Here is a 24,028-nt window from a genome sequence, read left to right on the forward strand (position 1 = left end):
TTTTTTTTTTTTTTTATTATTATTATTAAAAAAAAAATGCAAAATAGTCCAACTCCTTCCATTTCCGTCAAACAAAACCCTTATTTAAATAAGCATGTCTAACTCTCACATTAATTTGAGAACCTTCGTTCTAATGATTGAGAACTAATGTCAAGAAGTCGTCCTCCAAGCCGAGAAGACTTGTAAATTTGCACAGTTCTTATTTTTCAATCAATTTGACATTGTCATTGAATATTATTTTCTTTCCAGAGCTGGATTTGAATCAACCAATGACCCAAAAAAAGGGAAAATTATATGGACCCGAATAACACACTTGGCATCATTTTTCTAGAGTAGGTAATTATCACATACTTTTTTTAAGCATAAGGCCCACACTTTAGTGAACAAATGAGACCAAAATTTTTGAATTTTTTTACGTGTGAAATAATACTAATAATAATAAATAAAAATTAAATACAGAGAAAAGAAATGAAGAATCAGTTTTGATTTACAAATTGACCAAGTCAGAGTTGGTGGTGTAATATCTACGTGGAAGACTCGGTTGAGGACCGAGAGAGCTGTGGCCGAGCCAAACACGCAGCCAAGGCTCGTTCTAAGCTACTTACAATTTCTGTCATAGATGGTCTGTCTCGACCCTCCAATGTGACACAATCAACAGCCAAGTACCCCACATATGCCACTGCCTCAATCTCAAATGGAGTCGGTGGTGGGACGTTTGGATCTAAAGCTCTGTGTATCTCATCTTGTATAATAAATGGTACCATATAATCGACCACATTTCTTGGCACCCCGATTTCATTTTTATGAATGGCGTTTAACCCCGAAAGTAACTCGAGCAACAATATCCCAAAACTATAAACGTCACTCTTAGTGGTTAAAATTTGGAGCCGAAAGTATTCTGGATCAATGTAACCTACTGTCCCCGCAGCACGAAGAGAGAGGTGTGACACGTCATCTTCGGGCCCCAATAATGAGAGGCCAAAGTCTGACACCTTGGCAGTCCACGTGGCATCCAATAGTATGTTGGAGGACTTAATGTCACGGTGTATGATTGAAGGGACTGCGTAGTCGTGGAGGTATTGGATCCCTCTGGCTGCGTCAAGGGCCACCCTGATTCGCTCGGACCAGCTGATGAGAGGCGAGGGCGAGCTCTCGTGTGGTTTGTGGAGATGGTCGTGGAGGGAGCCATTGGTCATGTACTCGTACACCAAAACTCTCTCCTTGTTGTCCTCGTAAAACCCAATTAAGCGAACCAAATTCTTGTGGTTTAACCGTGAAAGGAATTCTAGTTCTCTGACGAAAGCGTTGTCTCTGTCCTCTTGTCGTTTTGTGGCAGTAGCACCCACAAACGACGAAGATGTCGATGCTTCAGCCCTTTTGATGGCTACTTCTCTGCCATCGTCTAGCTTTCCGTAGTACACCGAACCATAACTGCCACTTCCAATTTTTCGCTCTTCAGAGAAATTGTCAGTGACTTCAAGGAGGACCCCTAAGGAGAATTCTTCCAAGTGATTCCCATTGTTTCCTAGACTGATTAAATGGCTTAGTCGCTTTTCAAGCACCGGACCAGAGTGGCTTTGACGATGATGATGATCATTAGTGCTGCGTGGACCACTCTGGTTGTTTCTGCTAGAACCAGCTTCAACTGCATCGTCTAACCGGCCTGAGTCATGTACTCGACTCCCACTAACCTTAGAAAACCTTAACCAAATAAAGAAACAACAAACCAATACTAATGCCGTTGTTCCAACGCAACCCACCACAAGAAAAGCCACCATTTGCTTACTCCAACCCGACTTCCGACGGGGCGAGGGCGGCGGAGGAGGAGGTGGCGGTGGAACTGGAGTCTCCGGTGAAGGAGAAGGCAAAGAATTGGGTATCTCTGCTCTACAAACACTTAATCCTTGTGGGCAGAATAACCCAGAGCCTGGTAACACTGAACCGAGACATTTACTTCTGCAGGGACCAGGCAAGACTTTGTCAAACACAACAGTTTTAGACTCAAAGTATCGGTTACCCCAACAATGCAAAGAGAAGTTGGAATTCAAAACTCCACAAAAAACTCTGCGTTTTGCTTCGATAGCGATGAACTCACTCTGCCTAAGAGACTGTGGCAAGGCGAAGTTGTTTTGGCCCCAGCAAATCACTGTTCCGTTTGGTCTCAAACCACAGCTTCGGTTTTCTCCCAAAGCCAGGGACTGGAACTTTTCTTGGGGCTGATTATCTCTTCCTTGACTATCTCCCCAACATTCCAAGCTTCCATTCGTGGCGATTGCGCAAGCGTGAGAAAACCCAGCAGCGATTTCAGTATATCTTCCTCCGGGCACACTCCCCACGACGCCATTGTTGCTCCCTAAGCAAGAGACGTTTTGAGTATCTCCCAATATCCCGCACAAGAAATTCTGCCCAACTGAGATTTTGGAGAAATTCTGTTGACTCCCGGAGGAGGAGTTGAATCCGTGCCATTGCCAGCATTCAAGGCGATTGGTCCCGCTGACTATTCCACAAATGTGGGAATCTCCCGCGTCGAGTTCACTCAGATATGGACCAAGGTAGATTCGCTTGTACTGAAAATCCGAGGCACCAGTAACGGTGGAGAATCTCCAGCAAAGCAAGGCGGATTGTTGAGGCAACTTAGTCAACCCGCAAACGAAACCATTTCCTGAAACAGTTTCCGAAAAATCGGGATTGGAAGACGGAAGTCGAATCCCGGTACCAAAGTTAGTACAATTGAAAGACTTAGAAAAAGATCGGCTGTTGTTGGATTGTACTGTCAATGTCACTGCACAGATAAGAATTTGGTTAGAAGTTTCAGAAATGGAAACAGTTGAGAGGGAATGAAGTGTTGGCAGAAGAAGAAGAAGTGGTAGTAATAGCAAAGAGAGGAGAGAAGCAGCCATGGAAGGTGGTATTAGTGTTATAAGAAGATTGAGAAAATTTCATGGCGGGAAGGAAGAGATTAGGATTTAGAGGAAACAAGTTTATGAATTTGTTGAGTTGAGTTGTGAGTTGTGAGGAGGAAATGAAATATAAAGGAATAAGGGAAACAAAAAGGCAAAACGCGGTTTGTGGTTTGGATTGGAGAAGAGTTTTGAGTTGTGGAATCAGGACTGACTCAGTCATTTGTTTGAAATGGTTTTATATGTCATGTTTTAACAATAAGATTAAGTAGAAAGACCAAGTAGTGCCTTCGCACTTTCGATACGTCATATCAAGGACGGCCACCGATAATTTTTAAAAATTATTACATTAAATTATATGAGACCCGACAATTAGTTGAACCAATAGCGATATTAAGATAAGAAAGTACTTGAGACCACATATGCGCCTTTAGTATTTCTCTTTAAGAAATAGTGTACACACACGTACAACAGAACTAGCCGTGTGAGAGGTCAGGTCAGTCCAGCTGAGCTGAGTAGTAAGTACTACATTTTTTTAAAAAAAAAAAAAAAGAAAATGTGAAACCCAACTTATACGTATGCACACTCACTTCCAAATCTCCCAACGTGTCTGAATATTCTCTTTCTTCTTAATTTTCCTTTTTATTATGTAATAAATATGAGAGAATAATGTTGTAAAATTAGTTGCTGCAAGGAAAAAATGCTGTAAAATTAACTCTTGCAGAGTAGTAGTTGAATTTGTGGCACTTTTACTCTGCATAATTTAAGTTCTAAAGCTATGCTTGGTTAAGCTTCTTTTAGATTGTTTTTTTGCTTTAAGAATTAAATCAACACTTTTGGAAATGTTTTGGTAAAAAATTTAAAAAAAAAATAAAAAAGAAAAACATTCTTAAATTTTATGGTTTTTTTTTTAAGTCCGGATTCCTAACTACTCAAGAAGCTATAAGTATAACTTTTATATTCTATTATTTTTTATTTTTTATTTTAGCATAAATTATAATGCATCATACATCAATTATTTTATTTTTTTTTCTATATCAATTAAATATTATATTTTTAAATATATTTTTATATAAAAAGTAAAATTCAAAAAATAAAAAAAATAATTAAAATATATTTTTAACTTATTTAATGAAATTATTTTCAAAAAGTTACTTCTTTTTTCTATATTTTACCTTAATATGAGTGGTCTACCATATATTTATATCTATATATATATATTTATTTATATACTTATATAAAAAATGCACAAAAGAGTCTATTTTGTAAAATATATATTTATATATAATAATAATAGAACAACAATAACAAAAACCTTCACATACAAAATTGAGAGGAGTGTTACCGTTAATCTCCTGTTATAATCTCTTAATCAATCTCCACGTCCGAAAACACATTCTGTTTTCGATACTGTAAATTATTCAGAATTTTTCAAAAATTTACAGAGATAATACTATAACTATAACGAATACCATATACTATGAAAAAAATTTATAAAAAAATATTTCAACATGTAATTTCGGACATAAAAGTTGACTAAAAAATTATAATAGGAAGTTATAATTAACATTTCTCATTTAATCTATATGCCCCATGCATTGAAGCATGATTAAAGAAAAGTCAGCAACAAATCTTTTACTATAATTAATAAATATGAAATGAATAAGAACGATTTATTGACAAATGATTGACTTGCAAGTTGCAACTAAGAAACTTCATGATTAATATATACCCAAACACTAGCACCCTTGAGGAACAAAAAATTATACCCCATAATATTTTTTCTAATTTTATTTAATTTTAGTATAGTGTATTTTTTTTACTTTTTTATTATTTAATTTATTACAGTATATACTAATTTTTGATAATTTTTATTGTGTAGTTCTTTTATGTTTTTTTTAAGTGGTTATATTTGGTTCATTATTTTACATTCATTTTTGTGTTGTTTTAGTTTTATATTAGTAGTTCTTTTATTCTTATTTTTCAAGATTTGGCTTACAAATATAGCCACTATTGCATCTAGTGTTGAGACTGTGTAAAAAATTGTTAGTTTTTGTTAATCCTTTTTTTCTTTTGTTTGGTTTGATTTGACGTCAATTTTACTGTTTTTGCTCAATCTCGTCGAAATTAATAATTGTTTTCCGACTGTACTGATATTTTTGTAGTAATTCTGTTTGTGGGCGTGAAAGATAGAGACCTTGTTTTTTTTAGTATTTACAGTATAAAAGAAAAGAAAAAAAAGAAAACAATATAAATGTAATTTCTGCCGTGTGACAATAAAATTTTGAATTTTTACTAAAATTTCAACATTTTTGTAAAAAACCAACCCCAAAAAAAAATCAGAAGTAATACCCGACTCGAGTAAGCAATGATTTGATATATTTCGTCAATTTGAATATAAGTTTGGTCAAATATTAGCTTATTGAAAATTCAAATATATTTATATAATTTTTTTCTGAGGCTTTAGGATTTAGTCAGGACTAACTAATTTCACATAAACTTTCAGTTGGCCACCACACCAATAAAACAACTCAAAACTTATTTCTCAAAATAATCAGTACCATATAATTAAACACCTCAATTCCAAAACATCGTAATCACATCATTTATTTTTTATCATCATCCATTCTATTGCTCTATTGCTGGATTAAATTTCTGAAAATGAAAAGGATTTCACAGTAGTCATTGATCTAGAAGTGAAAAAAAAAAAACATAGTTTCATAGATAATAACTAGAAGATCCATTCCGATGTCACATTTTTTGTTTCTAAAAATTACAAAACATTATCATCATGCAATGGCGAAACACTTGCCATGATAGTCTATCAAGATGGCAGAATTGTTATAAGCCTTTCTGATTGAAAATTCAAAACCCATAGTATCTCTTAATTAAAAACTTGTGTAAGATTTCTCACACCTGTTGAGACATTGCTATAAAAAAAGAAGTAAAAGTGTCTAGTAAAACATCTTACTATCAGTATTACCATAGTTTGTTTCAGAATTCTGGTGTGGAAGCAGCTTGGGAGTGCAAGACTCAGCATCCACTAGCATCTTCACAACCTCTCTCATGGTGGGGCGCAGAGAAGGAAGCTTTTTTGTGCAAGCCATAGCAACCTTCAAGACCTTGATCATGTCATCTTGAACAAGTACTTCAAGTGCAACTTTCTTGTCGAGAATCTTGATCACATCTTCACGATTGTTGAGATGAGTTGAAACCCAATAAACAATATCTTTTCCTTCTCCATACTCTTCTTCTATAGGCCTTCTACCTGTTACTAGTTCTAGAAGCACAACACCAAAACTATACACGTCGCACTTTTCAGTCACTTTAAGAGTATATGCCAGCTCTGAAACAGCAGCATATACATGAATGAGACTAAGCAGTTAGCAGAATAGAATAGAATGCATCTAAAAATATTTGTAATTTTGTTAAGCACAAGACATCATAATATTGAAACTCACCAGGTGCAATGTAGCCATGAGTACCAGCAAAAGAGCTAAAATCAGAACCCTTTTGGGCTGCAATCTTTGCCACACCAAAATCAGCAACTTTTGGCTCATAATTGTCATTGAGTAGAATGTTGGTTGATTTTATATCTCGATGTATAATTGGTGGTGAACAATCATGGTGCAAATAAGCAATCCCCCTTGCAGCTCCTAGAGAAATTTTGTATCTTTGATACCAATCCAATTCCGGCTGTCCACATTTGATCTCGCGGTGAAGTGCTTGAAGCAGATTACCCTTTGCCATGTATTCAAACACCAGGAAACTAGATCCTCCTTTCACTAAACATGCATAAAGCTTTAGTATATTGATATGCCTTATCTTACCTAAGATCTCCATTTCAGCTGCCAAAACTTTCAGAGCATCTCCTTTCCATAGTTGCTTCACAGCCACTGTGCCTCCATTTTTCCTCAGATCTAGGCGATAGACTTTCCCTGTGCTGCCACTTCCAATCAGATTGTGTTCTTCCAAATCACATATTTCCTCAGCTTCCAATTCCAATTGATTGAAAGACGCTAGTTTCCATTTTGATTCTGTTTCTTTCCCATCTTCTATGTTACTGTCTATGTCAGCATCACCATGCATGAAGTTCTTGTAACTCACCAAGAGTAAACCAGCTAAAATGGCAACCAACACAGATGCTATAACGCAAAACAGGACCAGTTTGCTTTGAAGTAGGCTTCTTTGGCTTCGATTTCTACCACAGATTATCATATCAGAATTTGCCCTTAAGTTTTGATCTATGCATAGCCCTTTATTTCCTTGGAAAGCATTGTCACCCATGGTCAGAAGATCTGATGGTACTGGTCCAAAGAACTGGTTTTCAGACAAATCTAAAGAACTGAACTTCACTTTACCAATATCTTGTGGAATCATTCCGGTAAGTTTATTCCCAGAAAGGTTTAGGGAGTTTAGAGAGCTCATCTGAGAAAGCTCAACAGGGAGATTACCAGTCAATGCATTTGTAGCAAGATTCAAGTCCACTATCCTGCTGCAGTAGCTCAGTTGAGGAGGTATGGGACCAGTTAAAGAATTTTCTTGAAGATGCAAAGATGAAAGTTGCTTCAGCCCTCCGATTTCTGAAGGAATTTGTCCAGAGAAATTATTGTTACTTAAGTAGAGCTTGGACAAGATTGTCAACTTGCCAAGTTCTGATGGAAGATTGCCAGAAAAGCTATTGTTCCCTAATAACAGCTGATTCAAGTTGGTAGAGAAACCTATTCTTGGGGATATCCCCCCGCTGAAGTCATTATCACTAAAATCAATCATTTTTGCAAATGGAAGTTCCCAAATCTCATCTAAGATCTTCCCAGACAAACGGTTGTTATTGATTCTTAGCCTCTCAAGGGTTTTACAATTACCATAAGAATCTGGAAAGTCCCCAGAAAAGTTATTCTCCACCGCAAGTAAGAACCTAAGTTTTCTTTTCTCACACAGAAACCTTGGGAATGCACCTGAAAACTGATTCTCAGATATGTCAATGCTTTCCAACGCTGAGAATCGACCGAGGTTGGCTGGGAAATCACCCGAGAACTGGTTTTCATAGATAGACAAGGCGAAAAGCTGTGGCATATCTCCAAAACCGGCAGGGAACTCTCCAGAGAAGTTATTTTGGTATACTTGGAATACCCCTAAGTTCTTTAGATTTCCAATCTCTTGAGGCAATGTCCCATGGAAGTAATTGGCAGAGATATCAAACTCATGTAGAAGAGTGAGTTTAGCAAGCTCTGGTGGTATTTCTCCACTCAAGTGATTAGCAAAAAGCTCAATCTTATTTAAATTTTCTAGTTTAGAAATCGACCTGGACAGCCTTCCAGAGATCTTATTTCTCGAAAGATCCAAAGTCTGCAATTTCCCAAGCTCGTACAGAATTTCAGGGATCTCCCCTTTCAGCCGGCAATAGGCTAGATATAACCATTTCAATTTCTTCAAATTGCCAATACTTTCAGGAATCTCTCCTTCATCATACACGTTTTCGCCCAGACCAAGTGACACCAGGCTAGTCAAATTCCCCACCCAAGCAGGAAATGAGCCAGAGAAATAGTTCTTAGAGAGATCAAGAATCTCCAACTTCTGAAGCCTGGAAAGATCTGGGATTTTTCCTGCTATAAAATTAGCAGTGAGATTCAACACTCTGAGATTGCTACAATTAGTCAGCTGGGTAGGAAGCTTTCCAGAAATATGATTACAAGGCAAATGGAGTTTAGTCAAGCTCTTCAGGAGAGATATAGAAGGTGAAATCTCCCCATATAGGGACTTGTTGTCAAGAGAAATCTCAGCGACTTTCCTTGAAACAGGATCACAAGTAACCCCTACGAATCGACATGGATTCTCATAGTCTTTCCACGAATCAAGGTGGTTCAGAGGGTCTTTGAGCTGGTTTTTGAATTGAAGAAGGGCCTGAGTCTCGACCGTTAGAGACAGGTAAAATGGCGGGAAGAACAAAAGAGTAGATAGTAGTAATAGTATGAAGTTGAAGGACATAATTGGGAGTACAGCCATTTAGGAGGGTCAAAATGGTAAAACAACAATATAATAAAGATCTCAAAATGCCTTGCCTTACAACAACATTTTATAATATTCCCAATTCGCGTTACACCGCCATATCTGGTAACAGCTGAAAACAAACAAAACGTTTCAAGAATTATTGTTTTCCTTTTATTAATTACATCAATTAATTAATTAATATAAATCTAAAATTATTAATCAATGAGAAAATATTTAAAAAGGAGATGAGAGAGTTAAGGTGAGGTTACAACGTCAATTTTGTTAGTGGGGGGATGTGGATTAGAAAAGAAAGCAAAGGATGCTTTGAAGTTACTCAAAATAATCCTTAATCGCATCTGATAGATGTTAATTTTGTTTACTAAGCAATGATAATTTTTTTTTAAAAAAAAAAAACAGTTGAAAAAGAAAATAAATAAAGTAAAAGACATATTTTTTTCTTTCAAACGAAAAGACTACAAAATAAGTAAACAAATAAAGATAAAACTTTTCACTGTGTAATCATGGACTAATAAAAGGAAAATTGGAGCTGCCCACTTTAATCAAAAATTAGTAGAAAGAATAAACAGAAACAAAAAACAAAATAGTAGATTTTGCTGGAATGGAAAGTAAAAATATAATGAAATATCTGACAACAAATGAAAGAAATTAAATAAGAGAGAGAGAAATGAATTTTCTTACCTGAAACTGATCAATTAATACTGAGCAGAATTGTGTTCATTTCAGGTATTTATAGGTAGGAAATGGAGGGAGAGTTATTTGTCGTACATTGACCGACTACGTCCGCATGCTTAATTCCCGATAAATGTATAACGGAGATGGAAAATGGAAGGAGCTGAGGGGAAACTTTTGAAAAGGAATAAAGACGTTTTAGTTTATGAGTTTGGAGGAAGAAGAAGAAGAATATGAATAAGAATAAGAATAAGAAGATTGAGAGAGAAGAAACAAATAGTACTATATATGTAGTGAGTTAATAAGTTTGGGGATTAATTAAAATAAATAATATGTAAAATGATAAGAAGAAACAAAATTGCTTTTAGAGAAGTTTTGGAATCTACTAAGGGCCTCGGTAATAGAGAATATAGTAGTAAAAAGTAGACACATCCAAACAAATTTTGCGGTTGCATTATTATTTTCGTGGGTGATAGGATAATGGATCGTGATGCCTTATGCGTGTAGAAGCTATGTACCTTTCTCTCTTATTATTTTAAAAAAATATGTGCAATCTCTTAAATAAAATAAAAATCATACCTACTTTTTTCAAATTTCTAAAATTACTTCTTTTTTCTTCTCCTAAGAGCAAGTCCAAGGACACGGCAAAATTTTATATATGCCGTGATTTTGTTTCAAGGAGACTGCAATTTTATCACTATTTTCAAGTTTTGTCTACAATGTCGTGCACTGTAAATCACTGCATTTTTTTTTCTTTTTTTTTTAATAATTTAATTAATATTTATATATAATTATATTATTATAATTATAAAATTAAGAATAATTTTTTGAAAAATTTTACAATACACATTTTTAAAAGTGATGGACGAATCTACTCTTATTTGTAGTCTATTTTTTATATAGTAGTGTATATTATAGTTATTTAATACATTTTGCAAAATTTTGGAAAAATTAGAAAAATTTAATACGCCGAAAACTGCATTTCTCTAAAAGTGTCGCACTGATATACTCCTACCTATTTCGACATTCAAGAGATTTATGTAGTCTTTTTTTATAGTCATGTACATTATTATTATTTAAGACATCTTGCAAAATTTCAAAAAATTTAGAAAAATTTAACACGCCGAAAATAAAATTCAAATTTTCTATCGTATGACTCTTTTAAATATAACAATTGTGGCAATTTTTGTTAATTAATATGATATTAATTTTTTTTTATTTTATTAAAAATTAATATAATAATAAGGAATATTTTTTTTAGTGTAATTTTTGGTGTTGTGGTTGGAGTGAAAGTATTTTTTGATGCCAAATTTAGTGATAGTGTAACACTAAATTTAGTGTATCCTTGGATGCTCTAATATCTTCAGTTTAATGCTAATGTTATCTTTTGGTCAAAGTATGGTATAAACAGACTGATCACTAAATGGCTTTGTATAAAATGTTCCACTACTTGAGGGGCCACCGGGTGGGGCTTTTGAACTTTGAACCGGACCTCTACTTTCCTTTTCATTTACAATATATAAAAAATTAGTGAAAAATTCTACAATAAGGACATCAATTTTTTTTTATAATGGTAGGTAGGGGTATTTTTATTTTTTACATTTAGAGAAATTTATAATTCAATTTTTTGATATGGTTGTGTATATTATGATCATAGCACACACTTTCTTTGTTTTAAAAAAAAATTATTGTATCGAAAATAATATTCAAATATTAAATTGCACATATGAAAAAGAAACAACTAAAGTATGTTTGAACTTTATTTTAAACATCGTAAATTATTCAAATTTTTTAAAAATGGATGAAATGCCTCCTACAATTATAATACAGACCGTCATATAAAAAAATAGGGTTGCTGCTATAGTCATTTTCAAAAATTATATATAAGGGTTAGGAACTACAAATATACACTTCAAGAAAGTAGCCATCAGTGCGGATAAATTTTTTCGTCAGTGATAACAATTAATTGTGACATTTTATTACTAAAGAGTCGTCACTGATAACTCATCGTTGAGGGCCATCAATGACGACAAAGCCGTCACTAAATATTTTCTTTTTCTAAAACAAATTAATAATTATAATTTAAATTATTTTTTATACAAATTAATTTTGTACAAATATATATATATATTTTAATTGGAATACAAAATCATGTTAACTTTTAGAAATTTATTCGGAAATATAATTATTTGATTAGAGAAAAGTTTATTTTTAAAAGATTTTTTTTGGTGAAAATAATTTGGAATTAGAATATTAATTAATTTCAAACTTGATTCTAGAGATATAAATGGGATATTTTAAAATTAACTTAAGTTTAAAAGTGAAATTTAGGGTTCCAAATGTAAATTTACACTTTTATTTGTATCAGATTTTCTTTATTAAAAACAAATAAATAAATTATTATCCCAAAATTTGCACAAGGTGACGTGGGATCTATCTGAGTGACTCGTGAGGAACATTTTATGACCTGGACGGGCAATACTCTCCATGATGTACCGTCCAAAATAATTTATCATTTATAAACAACTGATTAGAAGAAGAATTTGAAAATATTCGAACAAGATACATTGTACCATCCAACCAGCATCAATCTCGCAACTAGCTCGCATGTACTTACCAGAGTAAATGCTGCTAGAATATCTTCAAAGATACTTTCCTTAAATGTTCAAGCGTTTAACTTCAATCACATCCCTAAATTTGTGGGATAGATTTGCACTCACAAGAAAAAAGAGGAAACCTACCTAGCTTTCCTTTTTTTTTCTTTGTTTTAGGAAAGTAAATTAGCTTCCCCATGTATTTATTAATTGTTTTGGGAAACTAAATAGATGTAATTGTTGGGATTTTTTCTACAATAAACTAAAAAGGGAAGCAATTTACATATATATAAAATCCAACACACTACAATCGCCTTCACAATCCAAACCAGTTATCAATGCAAACTCCTCAATGCTAAACCTAATCCTAACACCACGAATCATAACCCACAATTCAGCATCATTAGGCTACTGAACCTCCCGCAACAACAACCCATGAAAAACTTGCAGTTGAACTTTGAACTCAAGAAGCTTAATGAAATGCCCAAAATAGGCTTTTTAAAACATTTCAAGTTTCTTAGATGAAAGGCAAGTCTTAATATTATTTATAACCTTGTATGAAGCAGTGGAGATGGCTTTCGCAAGAAACAGATTCTTTTGGTCATAATATGTAATCTCATTCCTGCAATAGTTCCAACAAAAAACATGAGAAAAAAGAACAAAAGACTAAAAAACTAAAATACAAAATACTAAACAAGAAATAAAAACAGAAATGTACTATATATAAAGACTTCATCCTCAAAGTCAGAATCGGAGATAACCTAAAACAACAAGGGGGGAAAATGTGAAACACAAAATATCAAACGAAAAACAAAGTAACAAGAAAAAAACTAAAAAAAAAAATTGAAAAACAACATAACCCAAAATACATCCTTGGCAGATTTCGAAGATTTGGTTTTCTTTGCCTTACGAGACTCAATCTTATCTGGAAGAGGTCTTTTTTTAGAACCAGATGGCTCTGCAACATCACACATTTCCTTCTTCGCAATGCGTTTCAAACCATTTTAGGATCAACTTTAGATGATTTCGAAGGAGGTTTCTTAGCATTTTTTGAAATTTTTTTAGCAGGTGAAGGTGACTTTGAACCTGACCTAGTGGTGGCTATTTATAGAAGAAGAGAAGAAAATGTGAGAGGAAAAACTAACAGACGTTATGGAAGATAGTGCAGAGAGTGGCATAGATGGGAGGTTGAAAAATCGTGAGTTAGGGCTTCAGAGGGGATGATCGTCGGTTCTGTCAACATAAAAACTAACGAAAGAGTAACAAAAAAAAAAAAAAAAAAAAAGAAACGAGAAGTAATGGCAGGGATGGCATGTAAGAAAAAGTAAAACCCATGACATAAGCATGGATAGACATATTTGTAATTATAAAACTTTTGAAAATGTAATATTGAAAAACAAAAGTTTTATAAATGTTTAAATAACCGAATATTGATAAAAATGTAAAAAATTGACAAAAAGTGGTACTAAGTGTAAAAATTCCAAAAAAAAAGAAGAAACTAGACTCTATAACCTTTTTATATTGTCTTCTTTTATTTTTTATTATTTTTTTAAAGTCCATCATTTTTACCTCTTTTTTTAACACTTTGCCGATTTTGCCCCTGTTACTTCAATATACTCTCCTTGTGACTTCTTTATGTTAAGGTATTTTTAGTACAATACATATAAAAAAAATATGTTTCAATTAAATATAAATTAAAGGTAAATTTAATTAATTGATAAATAAAAAAGGTATACTCCTTAAAACAAAAAAAAAAAAAAGTAATATAGGATAGAATATCTCAATGGACAATTGTTAGATAACATTACACGTCTTCTTAGTGTGGACTAGGTATAGGTGGTAGTCTTTCTCAATAATAATAATACTAACACTATCGAATTGTACATAAATAGGGATTAGGGCGCATATAGCCGTATGGCCCATATATATACATCAATATATGTTGTTGTGGCACATAAACTTAAGTTGAAACTTGAAAGAGATTGAGAACTGCAATTTTGTCTTCTTTCGATAAGTTTGTATATATCTACTCCACATTTTATATATATTGGATTAATAATAATAAGTATAGATGTGTTAATTATAATTGCTAGTCATTTTCAAAAGTTAAATGTAGAGATTCCTCATTCTTTAAATAGTAATAGATAAAAAAAAACCAATATTTATTTTTCATTATTCCTTTTAAAAATTAAAAGTAAATTATTACGGTAAATTTATATTAGTTTTTCTAATTTTTTTTTATTTTAAAGTTATGTCAATTTTTTTAATTTTTTATGGGTTGTTGTGGGTTGATATATATATTTTGTTGTACTGTATATTTTTGTTTGTTGTATGGTATATTATTATTTTTAAATAATATTTATTTTTTATTTTAGTATGTATAATAATGGACATAATTTTGTTCGCATAATATAAATATTTTAATGTAGGTATATAATTTTTTTGGCATGTCACATATATTTAATTATTATTTTTATATGTTTTAATTGTATGATTTATTATTTATTTTAAATAATATTTAATTAGTTTCTATTTCATTATATATAATGGTGCTATTTAATTTTGTTTTCATGATATATAATTTTAATTGTAGTATAAAATTTGGTTAGTATAATTTTAATTTTGTTTTAGTTTCTATTTCATTAAGAAGTGTTCCATATATATTAGTAATATATATTATTATTGTCAGTATATATATTTTAGTGAGTGATATATTTATTTTTATTCTATGGTATATCCCTTTTTAAAATATTATTTGAGCTCTATTTTTTATTATATTTTTATTGACGTGATATATAATTTTATTAGTATGATATATAATGATATATATATTTTTATTTTTATTCGTTATTATATAAATATATCAAAGAATAATGCAATAGTGAGAATAAGGTAATAAGAAACAAAACAACTATTATCAATTGACATAGAAGTGATACTCATTTCAAACCTATAAATGAATGAGGCAATAAATTTCAACGTAATACTATTATGATCGATCCCTGCTTAAAAAAATAACAAAGATTTGTTAAACCAAAAATTTACGTGAAATAATGTAAAAATAAAACCAAAGGATTTTCACTTCTCCCCGCCCATTTTTCCTATTGTGGTTCTTGTAAGTCTCGGCTTTCTCTTCTGTGCAAGAAAAATGGCTAGTCTTAACATATACTGCAGTGTTAGTCAAGGATCAAAACTGAAAGTTCAATGATTCCTTCTGACATGTTCACAACCATTAATGTATTCATCAAAATGAAACCATTCATGGAAAATTAGAGTTTTACATATACCAAACAGTTTTCCTTTAGCAAAAGGATGTTTCCTCAATAATTTCTATAAGACATATCAAAGGTAAAGAAAATCCCTTTTTAAGGGTTGAAATATTGTGCTACCACTCCATCTTCCATGAATTACTGCAATGCCATGTGCTATGTACACTGACTAAAAAAAATTATTTCCAACAAGCTTGCGTCTTTATCTTTAGTTGGCCGGATTTGTTTTCCTCTTTGGGACCCTCTATATTTATTAGTCACATGTTCGTAGCACTTACATTGCCTCAAATAAAACTCGATGCTCTAGTAATTCTGCAAGAACATTCCTCATTTTATCAACTGAAATAGGTTTAAGAATGACTCCATCCAGACCAAATCTAATGCAGTTATCTTTTGTTGCCTTGTCTGTGTTCCCCGTTAGTGCTACTACTAGTGGTCTTTCCTGGCGTTTTCCAAATCTTTCGCGTACGCGGCTGGCAAGTTCATAACAATCCATGCTAACATCTATGAACACCACTTTGTGTTCCAGAGAAACAGTACGCATGCAGTCATCACTAGATCCCACAGTTGTTACATCACATCCGAGGTGGATAAGAAGACCCTTTGTCACTGACCTGCCTACCCTGTATTGGAAAAACATTCATCTTACGTAAGTCATGTATGATTTTACAGAAGACAAAAAAAAACATGTTTGAATGTTAGCTAGCAACTACTACAAATAAGTCACCAACCAATGATACGACAAAACAAGGTAAAAGGAAGGAAAAACTTCACCTGAAAGCCTTCTGTCTAGAATGATGAGTACACATAAAAATGACACTAAGATCAGCATAATTTTTCTTTTTAGATAAAATCACACCAAACATAGAATTTATCCAATTACCAAAACTCTATCATGGGATTAAAGCTTGGTAGCTACAAAGTATAAATTTTAAGAAGCTGTTCAGACACATTTTTGTCTGTGTCAATAAGAGCCAAAATAGCTAAAATGTACAGAAATCCCACCTTTTTACCATTCTAATTCCATATTACTGCTAAATGTTACCTGCATTGCATTATGATGTCTGCGCAAGCAAAACTAATGGAGTGCCAGTATTATGTGAAGGTGATCTTTACATAGTGAGGTATAGGAGAGATGGTTCTGGTCGGACCATAGAATTGTCAGCCAGAATTTTACAAGGACAAACACAAGTGCTTCATAAGTATTGGTTTTGGGGAAAGGCTTTCTCAGGGAAGAGAAATTTTGTGGAGATTATCATGGAATCAATCACACTGTTTCTCACATCATTTCTACTCTTCGTTGAGGGTTCACAGCAGCCTCCATTGAATGAGAACCCTCTTATGGTGGAATTAAGGGAGCAGTTCTGCAAAATAGGGAGATCAGAAAGATATGCGGACTTGACTATAGTATAGGTCGGATGTTTTCGTGAGCAGTAAGCAGCAGATCTCCCCTGATTTTGGGAAAGCTGGTGGCTGCGTGTGAATTATTTCAAAGTGTTTTACTTAGATTAAATGGATTTAGAGGCTGACACATTCAATTGTAGAAGGAGAGAGGCTGACACTTATTCAATATTTCTTGAGTCCTTATTTACTCCATATCTCAATCTGAAAATTTGGCTAACCTATTTTGGAAAGTTTATTAGGGATCTTATTGTTTGGAATGGGGTTATCTTCAATTCTTCATTTTGGTGGCAAGGGGAATTAATTCATCTCAATCTTAATCGAGTAAGTCCAGTGACCTGGTCCCCATTTGTTAATATCAGATGGGGTTGTTCCAACTTCCTATTGTACTTCTTGTTGATATGGTATGGTGTGAAGCAGGATCTCATTCTCTTTGAAATGTTACATGAAGGTACTTACTTTCATTTGTTTGAACCCCTTAATTCCTTCACGGTGTATGTGCTACTAGCAAGGTTTGGTTTCTTACCCACAGGCAGGTTAGGAAGTAATAAGGTTGTGTAGGCTAACTCTTCCCGGTGGGTAAATTTTAGGGTGGGAACTGGAGCACTTAGCAGTGGAAGTGTACAAGTTCTAGCAACGTGGCTAGAGAAAAGTTCTTAAGTTTTATTGAGCTTTTTTGTCAAGAGAGTTTAGAGATGATCTTTTCCCAATCACTCCCCTCCCCCACCAACTATGGAATGGAGTAGCACTTAGTAGCTAATGGTTAAGAATTTTTTTTCTGTTTTTACTTCGTATTTCTAGTCTCCCCTGGTAGTCTTAGGAAAAATATCATTTAATAGGTGGAAAGTCTCACGTTATCAACTTAATACCATTTATAAGATTATGGATTACTCCACTCATCACCAATTGATTTGGAGATAGAATATTATACTTCTTATCGAACACCTCACCCTACTTTCTAAACTACACTTCCACATTTTAATATGATATCATGAATCAAAGAACACTATAATGAGTATCCAATCCAAATCCAAAAACCAATACAAAATAAAAGAGACATGTGATTAGGTGATAGTAAACCAAAAACCAATTGTGATCAAGCCATTGGTGAGCAAAAATAGTCACTGTCTTAAGGAGTGATATTAAAGAGTCTCACATTGATAATGTGTAGAAACTTAATACCGTTTATAAGATATGTGGGCTATTCCACTCATCAGATGTTGTTTTGAGATGAAACCTCATGTTTCTTATCATACACCTCACTCTACTTTCTAACCACACTTCTACATTCTAACACCACCATTGAAGTTCACCTATGACACTTTAATTAGTAGGTCAAAACACTCCCAAGAGTTCACATTTTAGAATAAAAGTTTATGCAATTGATACTCTGAATGTTATGATCATCACATAAACAAGAAGGTGGCCACTTAAATTTGCATCAAGGGGCAAACTGAAATGATGATATAAAGAAGGAAATGACTATGTATAATCAAATTTCAGATGCTAGATTCCAGAATCCCATCTCCAAATACCTTACTCATACTACTCCAAAAAACAGAACAAATTTATGGAAAAGAAAATGAAAATGGAAATTGGAACCATAGTAACATTACTAACCCATTATCATCCATAACGAGAACTTTCAGCCCTCCAAAATTGGTCTGGATGTGATTGCCTTGCACCTTAGGCGCAAAAGGCAGCTTGGTTTCATAAGGTCGCTCAGGAAATCCAAGTTTGACAATGAAACTAGCTGTACATCCTTTGCCAAGACCATCACTATCAACCCATATACTTCCATCCATGAGATTTACAAACCTGATCATTTCAAACAAGGGGAAAACATTGTTCTTAACTGCCTCATAGAACAGTCTATTAAACAGGCAAACTCTAAATGCCACAAAATCAGTACCAGATTGACATAATGGTAAATTTAAATTATCTCAACACTAAAACTGAAGATAACATAGCAAAAAAAAAATCAGGACCTCTTGCAGATTGCTAGTCCAAGCCCACTGCCACCAGAATTTCGAGTGGCTAATGGTTGAGTCTGTGTGAATTTCGTGAATAGCTTAGGCATATCCTGCGGGCTAATACCTGATCCCATATCTTTTACCTATGATAAAAGATAAAAAGATTAACCGCAGATAAAACTATAATTCAAAAGACTAAAAGGAATTTCAAGGTCTTAATACAGTACTAAGAAAAAGCAAACCTGTACACGTAGGTAAAACTGACCCTCACTTGGTACCGGAAAAAATTCTGCAGTTCGATACTCTCTTAAAGATTCTGGTTTTATAACAGAAGCTGCCATTGAGATGCTTCCCTCCTTTGAAAACTTTACCGCATTACCAGAGACATTTAAAATGGTTTGCATAAGGCGCTTCTCATCACCCACAGCGTATACTGGCACATCTGAAGCTATATTTAATGTAACCAATAATTTTTTGACAGATGCAACAGGCTTAATTAAGTTAAGGACCTGCAGGCACACAGTTCACATCCCTAAGCAATGCATGATAATGTATGAGACATTGAGCTTTAACATACATAACAATTGCAAGGAACACAATATCTTACCTCTTTAAATACAGAATGAAGGTTAAAAGTTCCTTTTTCGAGCTGAAGGCTGCCATCTTCAAGTCTTGAGAGATCTAATACGTCATTTATAAGAGTAGCCAGAAGATTACTGCTCTTAAGTATTGTTTCAACCATCAGGCGTTGTTCTGGAGTCAATTCGGTTTCCTGCAGTAAGGAAGACAGTGCAATAATTGCATGCATAGGAGTTCTCATCTCATGGTTCATAACAGCCAGGAAATCATTGCGAGCACGAATGGCAGTTTCAGCTTCCCTCCTTGCTAGATCAAGTGCAACATTCTGCTCAAATAGAAGATCCCTAGCTCTCATTGACTCTTCCAATATAGCAGCATGTGAAAGAGCTACTGCAACCTGCATCCACATTAATAGTAGAGAAATCAATTCTTCTGGTCTGTAAGTCACCCAATATATCTACAAAAGAGATGTAAAATCTTATAATTTTTATCTAGAAAAAAAACCTCGTTTCAGTATACCCTCATTCATGTTTTCTAGACCAAGAAAACTGGAACAAACTTTGGATGCATGCACATACCAAAATATTTAGTAAACATCATATTATCACATTACAACTCCACCTAATAGGCAGAATAAAAATCTAGTATATTAACATTATTAAGCCCTAAACTGAGAAGATCATTTTGAATAAGAAAACATGAAAAATATAGTTTATAATAATACAAAGCATTACCTCAAAATGAAGTTAACAAATTAAAAACAGAGGGAAACAGCTTACAAAAAATTTAATTAATATATAAAAGAAAAAAGATTTAAGAATGTCAATCAAAAAAACTTCATGAAGGCTTCTGTTCATTTTACACTAAGAGTACAACTCATGTTAGGAAAAGATTCCAAGCAAGTCATTCATATACAAAACCCACAAATTATTTATCATAAAAACATCTTCATGAAAGCATCATCACTACAATATGGTGGGGGATTAGGGTTTCAGAACAACAATGGAGGAAAGAGTCTCTTTTGTACAAGTGAAAAGAGAATTAGGACTAATCATGCCTTTGACCTTCCCACTTATTTTAGTTCAAAAACAAAATTTGAAGCCAAAAATCAAGAACATGCGCACAAGATGCATTGCCACTTTGTACGTCGTTGGGCAACGCATTGCTTTCTAGGTGGCAACATTTTGCCGCAGTATCAGGTGACACATTGCCTGTTAGGTGGCAACATAGTCATCTGAGGGGATGATGATGTATCGTCATCCTGTACGACATAGGACGACAAATTGCCTGCTAATTGGCGCACAGAGCTTGAGGGAGTGGCAACGTAACACCACCCACTTTATTTTTTGCTCTCTTTTTCGCTATCTTCAAAAAATATCAAATTTCTTTCCATATCTTTAGATGTGTTTAAATATCTCGTTGTATTAATCTAAATTCAATTAAATTAAATTAAATTTTGATGCTAATTACAAAATCTCAAAATTTACACCTATTTATATCTTTACATCTACTTGTGTATTATTTTATTTTTCATTTTACCAATAACACCACATAACACGTAATTAAATCAAACACCCAAAAAAAAACTATTTAACATTTCAAATATCTATAATATTGTGAAATAAAAAAAAAATCCCAAGCAATTGAAATGAAACATGAATAAGTATATCCAGATAATCAAGGTATTCCGAGTGCCTAGAGACATGGTTTCAAATGTCCAAGACAATAATGGTTGCAATTTTATTTTATAAAAAAGAAACTTGCTTTTTATATTCCCAATTTACTTAGTGCACCTTACATCTGTGATAATTGCCACATTATCTATTTCTATAATCAATTAATCCTAAAATTAAAAAAAAGCAACAATCTTTCCATAAAAACTAATGGACTTAAAATTAAGCCAAATATGACTTAGAAGCAAAAGATTGATTGTTTGTGCATCATAGCCACTTAAATTGTTTCTTTGAAGACACCAACATGAAGCTTTTGTAAGCAATGCTTATTAATATTCTTTAGTGATAGCATCAATACCAAGATGGTAACAGGTTAAAACCGTACCTGATCAGCAACTACTTCAACCAGCTCTAACTCATGAACATGCCATTGCCTTGCACTATTTGAGGGAAGCATCAAGACCATCAAAGCATAGCGCTTTGTTGAAAGCTCAGGCCAGTCATTGATTTGGAAGTTGGAAAGATGAAGAAGTGGCACTCGTACAGCAACAACCTCCCCAGGGACATACTTCCCAGAAATAGGCCGTAGCCTTGCCACTGGGGAATTTGGCGATATTTTTAATGCACGGTTGCTACCAAAGACTTGATTTATAACAGGAAGATGAATGGGTACAGTATATCCAACTGGATTTTGCTGTCGAAGTGTATATGAAAGTTGAAGTTCTAAACCTGTACGCGTTGGCATCCACAAAGCACACTCCTCCAAGGCCAAAGTTCTCCCTAGTTCAACTAGGGTAGTTCTTAGTATAGTATGCCTGTCAAGGGTGCTCCTAATCTCATGGGTCAACATTCTAACATGTCGACCTGTCTCTTCTTGCGTTCGAATCAGGCCCATCTCCCTATCCAGCTCTGCAGCCTTGTTTTTCAAGAAGAGTTCTCTAGTTTTAACGCTCAATAGATCAGGAATTATATGTACTAGCATAAGGGCAGTGGCACACGACACAGCAGCTGTCAGAACCTTGGCTGTTGTCATTACAACTGCCACAGTTCTTGAATGCATAGTAAATGTCCACAGATTAATAAGATGCGTAGCTCCACACAATACTATGAAAGCACCAAACTGAACAAGGACCCATCTGTATGGAAAAACTGCGGATTTCTTGACAAAGTATATCAGCTCCAAAGGGATTGAAAAATAGGCAAGCGCAATAAAGAAATCTGAGATATACTGATACTTCATCAACAATTCATCAGCAGGCCACTGTGGTTCAATGCAGTTGCAGGACTCCATGATGAATGATTGAGCCATAGCTAGCTCAGCTAAATTTCCTCTTCACATTCCTAACGACCTAATATATGTTCACAAAAAAGTCCCGAAAACAAACAGGTTAGGAGTCCACCCAACCAAACTCAACAGAAAAAAGACAAAGCAATAATAATAATTATAAAAGCAGGTTAAGGTGGAAAGCTAAAACAGATAAACATATTGAATACTACTCCAGTACTACCACCAAGATGGAAGAAAACAAAACCCCTAAAACACAGGAAACCACTCGATCCTACTAAAAAACACCACTACTCCATTGGGTTGAGGGCATAATTTCTTTGAGAAATCCCCAAATATTATAAATTAGAAAAAGTTGCAGGTAGTACAACAATCTGGAGCGAGAAACAAATAACAAATTTTCACAAAGAATAGGTATTTATTCAAACACAGAAAGACCGAATTCCATCCAATACATTTGGTAAAGCAGAAACCTTTAAGACCCAAATCATCCCTCTCAACATAAATAGGAGAAGGATCCAAATCGTAGATTCCAAATTCTTCTTCTTTGTGTAAGAAATTTCTAAAATAAATTGAAATTACATGAAGATTAAAGAAAAACATGACGTTTTCGATTATGACAGAGAAAAAGCTTGAAGCTGTACCTGAGAGTGGAGTCATGGAGGAGAGCTAGAAAATAGGTTATTGTTGAGGAGGGAGAAGGGGAGAGAGAGAGAGAGAGGTGTGTGGTGGGTGCGTATGGAGGTTATGCAATGTCAATCCAATTGGTCAACCAATACGTTTTTTTTCAGACAAGAGCACGGAAGGAAGACATAGAAGAATGGCGTCCTATTCCTTCCTTTTGAGTCGGTACCTTACTTTGTGGGCCTTCTTCTGCTTTCCTTTCTGGGACAATTGGTCCAATTTTCAACAAAAATTAAAATATATTATTATTATTATTATTATTATTATTGGACAATAAGAGTATTTCTAAAGAGATATTTTTATTATGGTGCTCTAATTATACTCTTTATTTTAGTTACTATTTAATTATTTTAATAATATTTTATAATTAAATTTATCAAATATAAATTTTTTATAAAACAATGAAGAAGAAATTGTACTTTTGATTAATATATTATTAAAAAAAATTAAGAAAAAAGTAGGGAGCTTTCTACATTTAGAGAACTCTCTATTCACTCTTTATTAAGGCTGCACATGGGTTGAGTTTGGCAATTTTTGGACGGTTTGGCGATTTTTTTATTTGGCAATTTTTTAAAATCACAACCCATAACTACCCAATAAAAGTTTGGGGTGGATGATTTTTTAGAGGCGGTTTTATGCGGTTTTTTGAGCGGTCTGGGTTGCTTAAAAATCAAAAGTTCCAAAGTATATTGTACAAGAAAAAAAAATATTTAATCAAAAATGTATACCTATTAATAACAATACATAAAAGTTCTTAAAAATTTTATATCAATCTTTATAAACTCCATAACAAGGCATAATAATAGTCCATAAAAATTTCATAACAATTCTAACGCCATTTCACAAATTTTTGCCACCTAATTGTAGATTAATAAATTATGAATTAAATTATGAAAAATAAAACACTCAAGAAATCAGAACAGCAAATTAATTGTGAACCATTTCTTACACTCTTTATCCCGAACCCAAGGTGCAGCATCCTTTCTATC

At 33.6% G+C, this 24,028-nt stretch overlaps 3 protein-coding genes across 3 annotated transcripts; all 3 read right to left on the bottom strand.

Annotated features, from left to right (window-relative positions):
• Positions 1–399: 399 nt before the first annotated feature.
• LOC115702328 (serine/threonine-protein kinase-like protein CCR4) lies at positions 400–3,067 on the bottom strand. The gene has a single exon (XM_030629780.2). The coding sequence runs from the start codon at positions 2,898–2,900 to the stop codon at positions 525–527; it is 2,376 nt and encodes a 791-aa protein (XP_030485640.2). The 5' UTR covers positions 2,901–3,067; the 3' UTR covers positions 400–524.
• A 2,530-nt stretch (positions 3,068–5,597) lies between these two features.
• LOC115702326 (receptor protein-tyrosine kinase CEPR2) lies at positions 5,598–10,081 on the bottom strand. Its single transcript, XM_030629778.2, has 3 exons — positions 9,591–10,081; positions 6,362–9,021; positions 5,598–6,246 (listed from the first exon to the last, which is right to left on the bottom strand). The coding sequence occupies exons 2-3, from the start codon at positions 8,904–8,906 to the stop codon at positions 5,855–5,857; spliced, it is 2,937 nt and encodes a 978-aa protein (XP_030485638.2). The 5' UTR covers positions 8,907–9,021; positions 9,591–10,081; the 3' UTR covers positions 5,598–5,854.
• Positions 10,082–15,395: 5,314 nt separating this feature from the next.
• LOC115702329 (ethylene receptor) lies at positions 15,396–23,291 on the bottom strand. Its single transcript, XM_030629781.2, has 7 exons — positions 23,000–23,291; positions 21,456–22,419; positions 19,426–19,794; positions 19,061–19,327; positions 18,834–18,961; positions 18,466–18,663; positions 15,396–16,067 (listed from the first exon to the last, which is right to left on the bottom strand). Exons 2-7 carry the CDS (start codon positions 22,377–22,379, stop codon positions 15,719–15,721), a joined length of 2,235 nt encoding a protein of 744 aa, XP_030485641.1. The 5' UTR covers positions 22,380–22,419; positions 23,000–23,291; the 3' UTR covers positions 15,396–15,718.
• Between the last annotated feature and the right edge of the window lie 737 nt (positions 23,292–24,028).

The sequence above is a fragment of the Cannabis sativa genome, chromosome X, assembly GCF_029168945.1.
Source record: "Cannabis sativa cultivar Pink pepper isolate KNU-18-1 chromosome X, ASM2916894v1, whole genome shotgun sequence".
NCBI lineage: Eukaryota > Viridiplantae > Streptophyta > Magnoliopsida > Rosales > Cannabaceae > Cannabis > Cannabis sativa.

Bases quoted from the DNA above. Each gene is read 5' to 3' on its own strand.
- LOC115702328 (XM_030629780.2), bottom strand. From the start codon at position 2,900: ATGGCTGCTTCTCTCCTCTCTTTGCTATTACTACCACTTCTTCTTCTT.
- LOC115702329 (XM_030629781.2), bottom strand. From the start codon at position 22,379: ATGGCTCAATCATTCATCATGGAGTCCTGCAACTGCATTGAACCACAG. The intron at 18,664-18,833 runs GTCCTGATTTTT...TGAAATGATCAG, and splicing joins GGACTAGCAATCTGCAAGAG to GTTTGTAAATCTCATGGATG. The intron at 16,068-18,465 runs GTTAGTAATGTT...TTTCCAATACAG, and splicing joins CTCGTTATGGATGATAATGG to GGTAGGCAGGTCAGTGACAA.
- LOC115702326 (XM_030629778.2), bottom strand. From the start codon at position 8,906: ATGGCTGTACTCCCAATTATGTCCTTCAACTTCATACTATTACTACTA. The intron at 6,247-6,361 runs GTGAGTTTCAAT...CTGCTGTTTCAG, and splicing joins TCATGGCTACATTGCACCTG to AGCTGGCATATACTCTTAAA.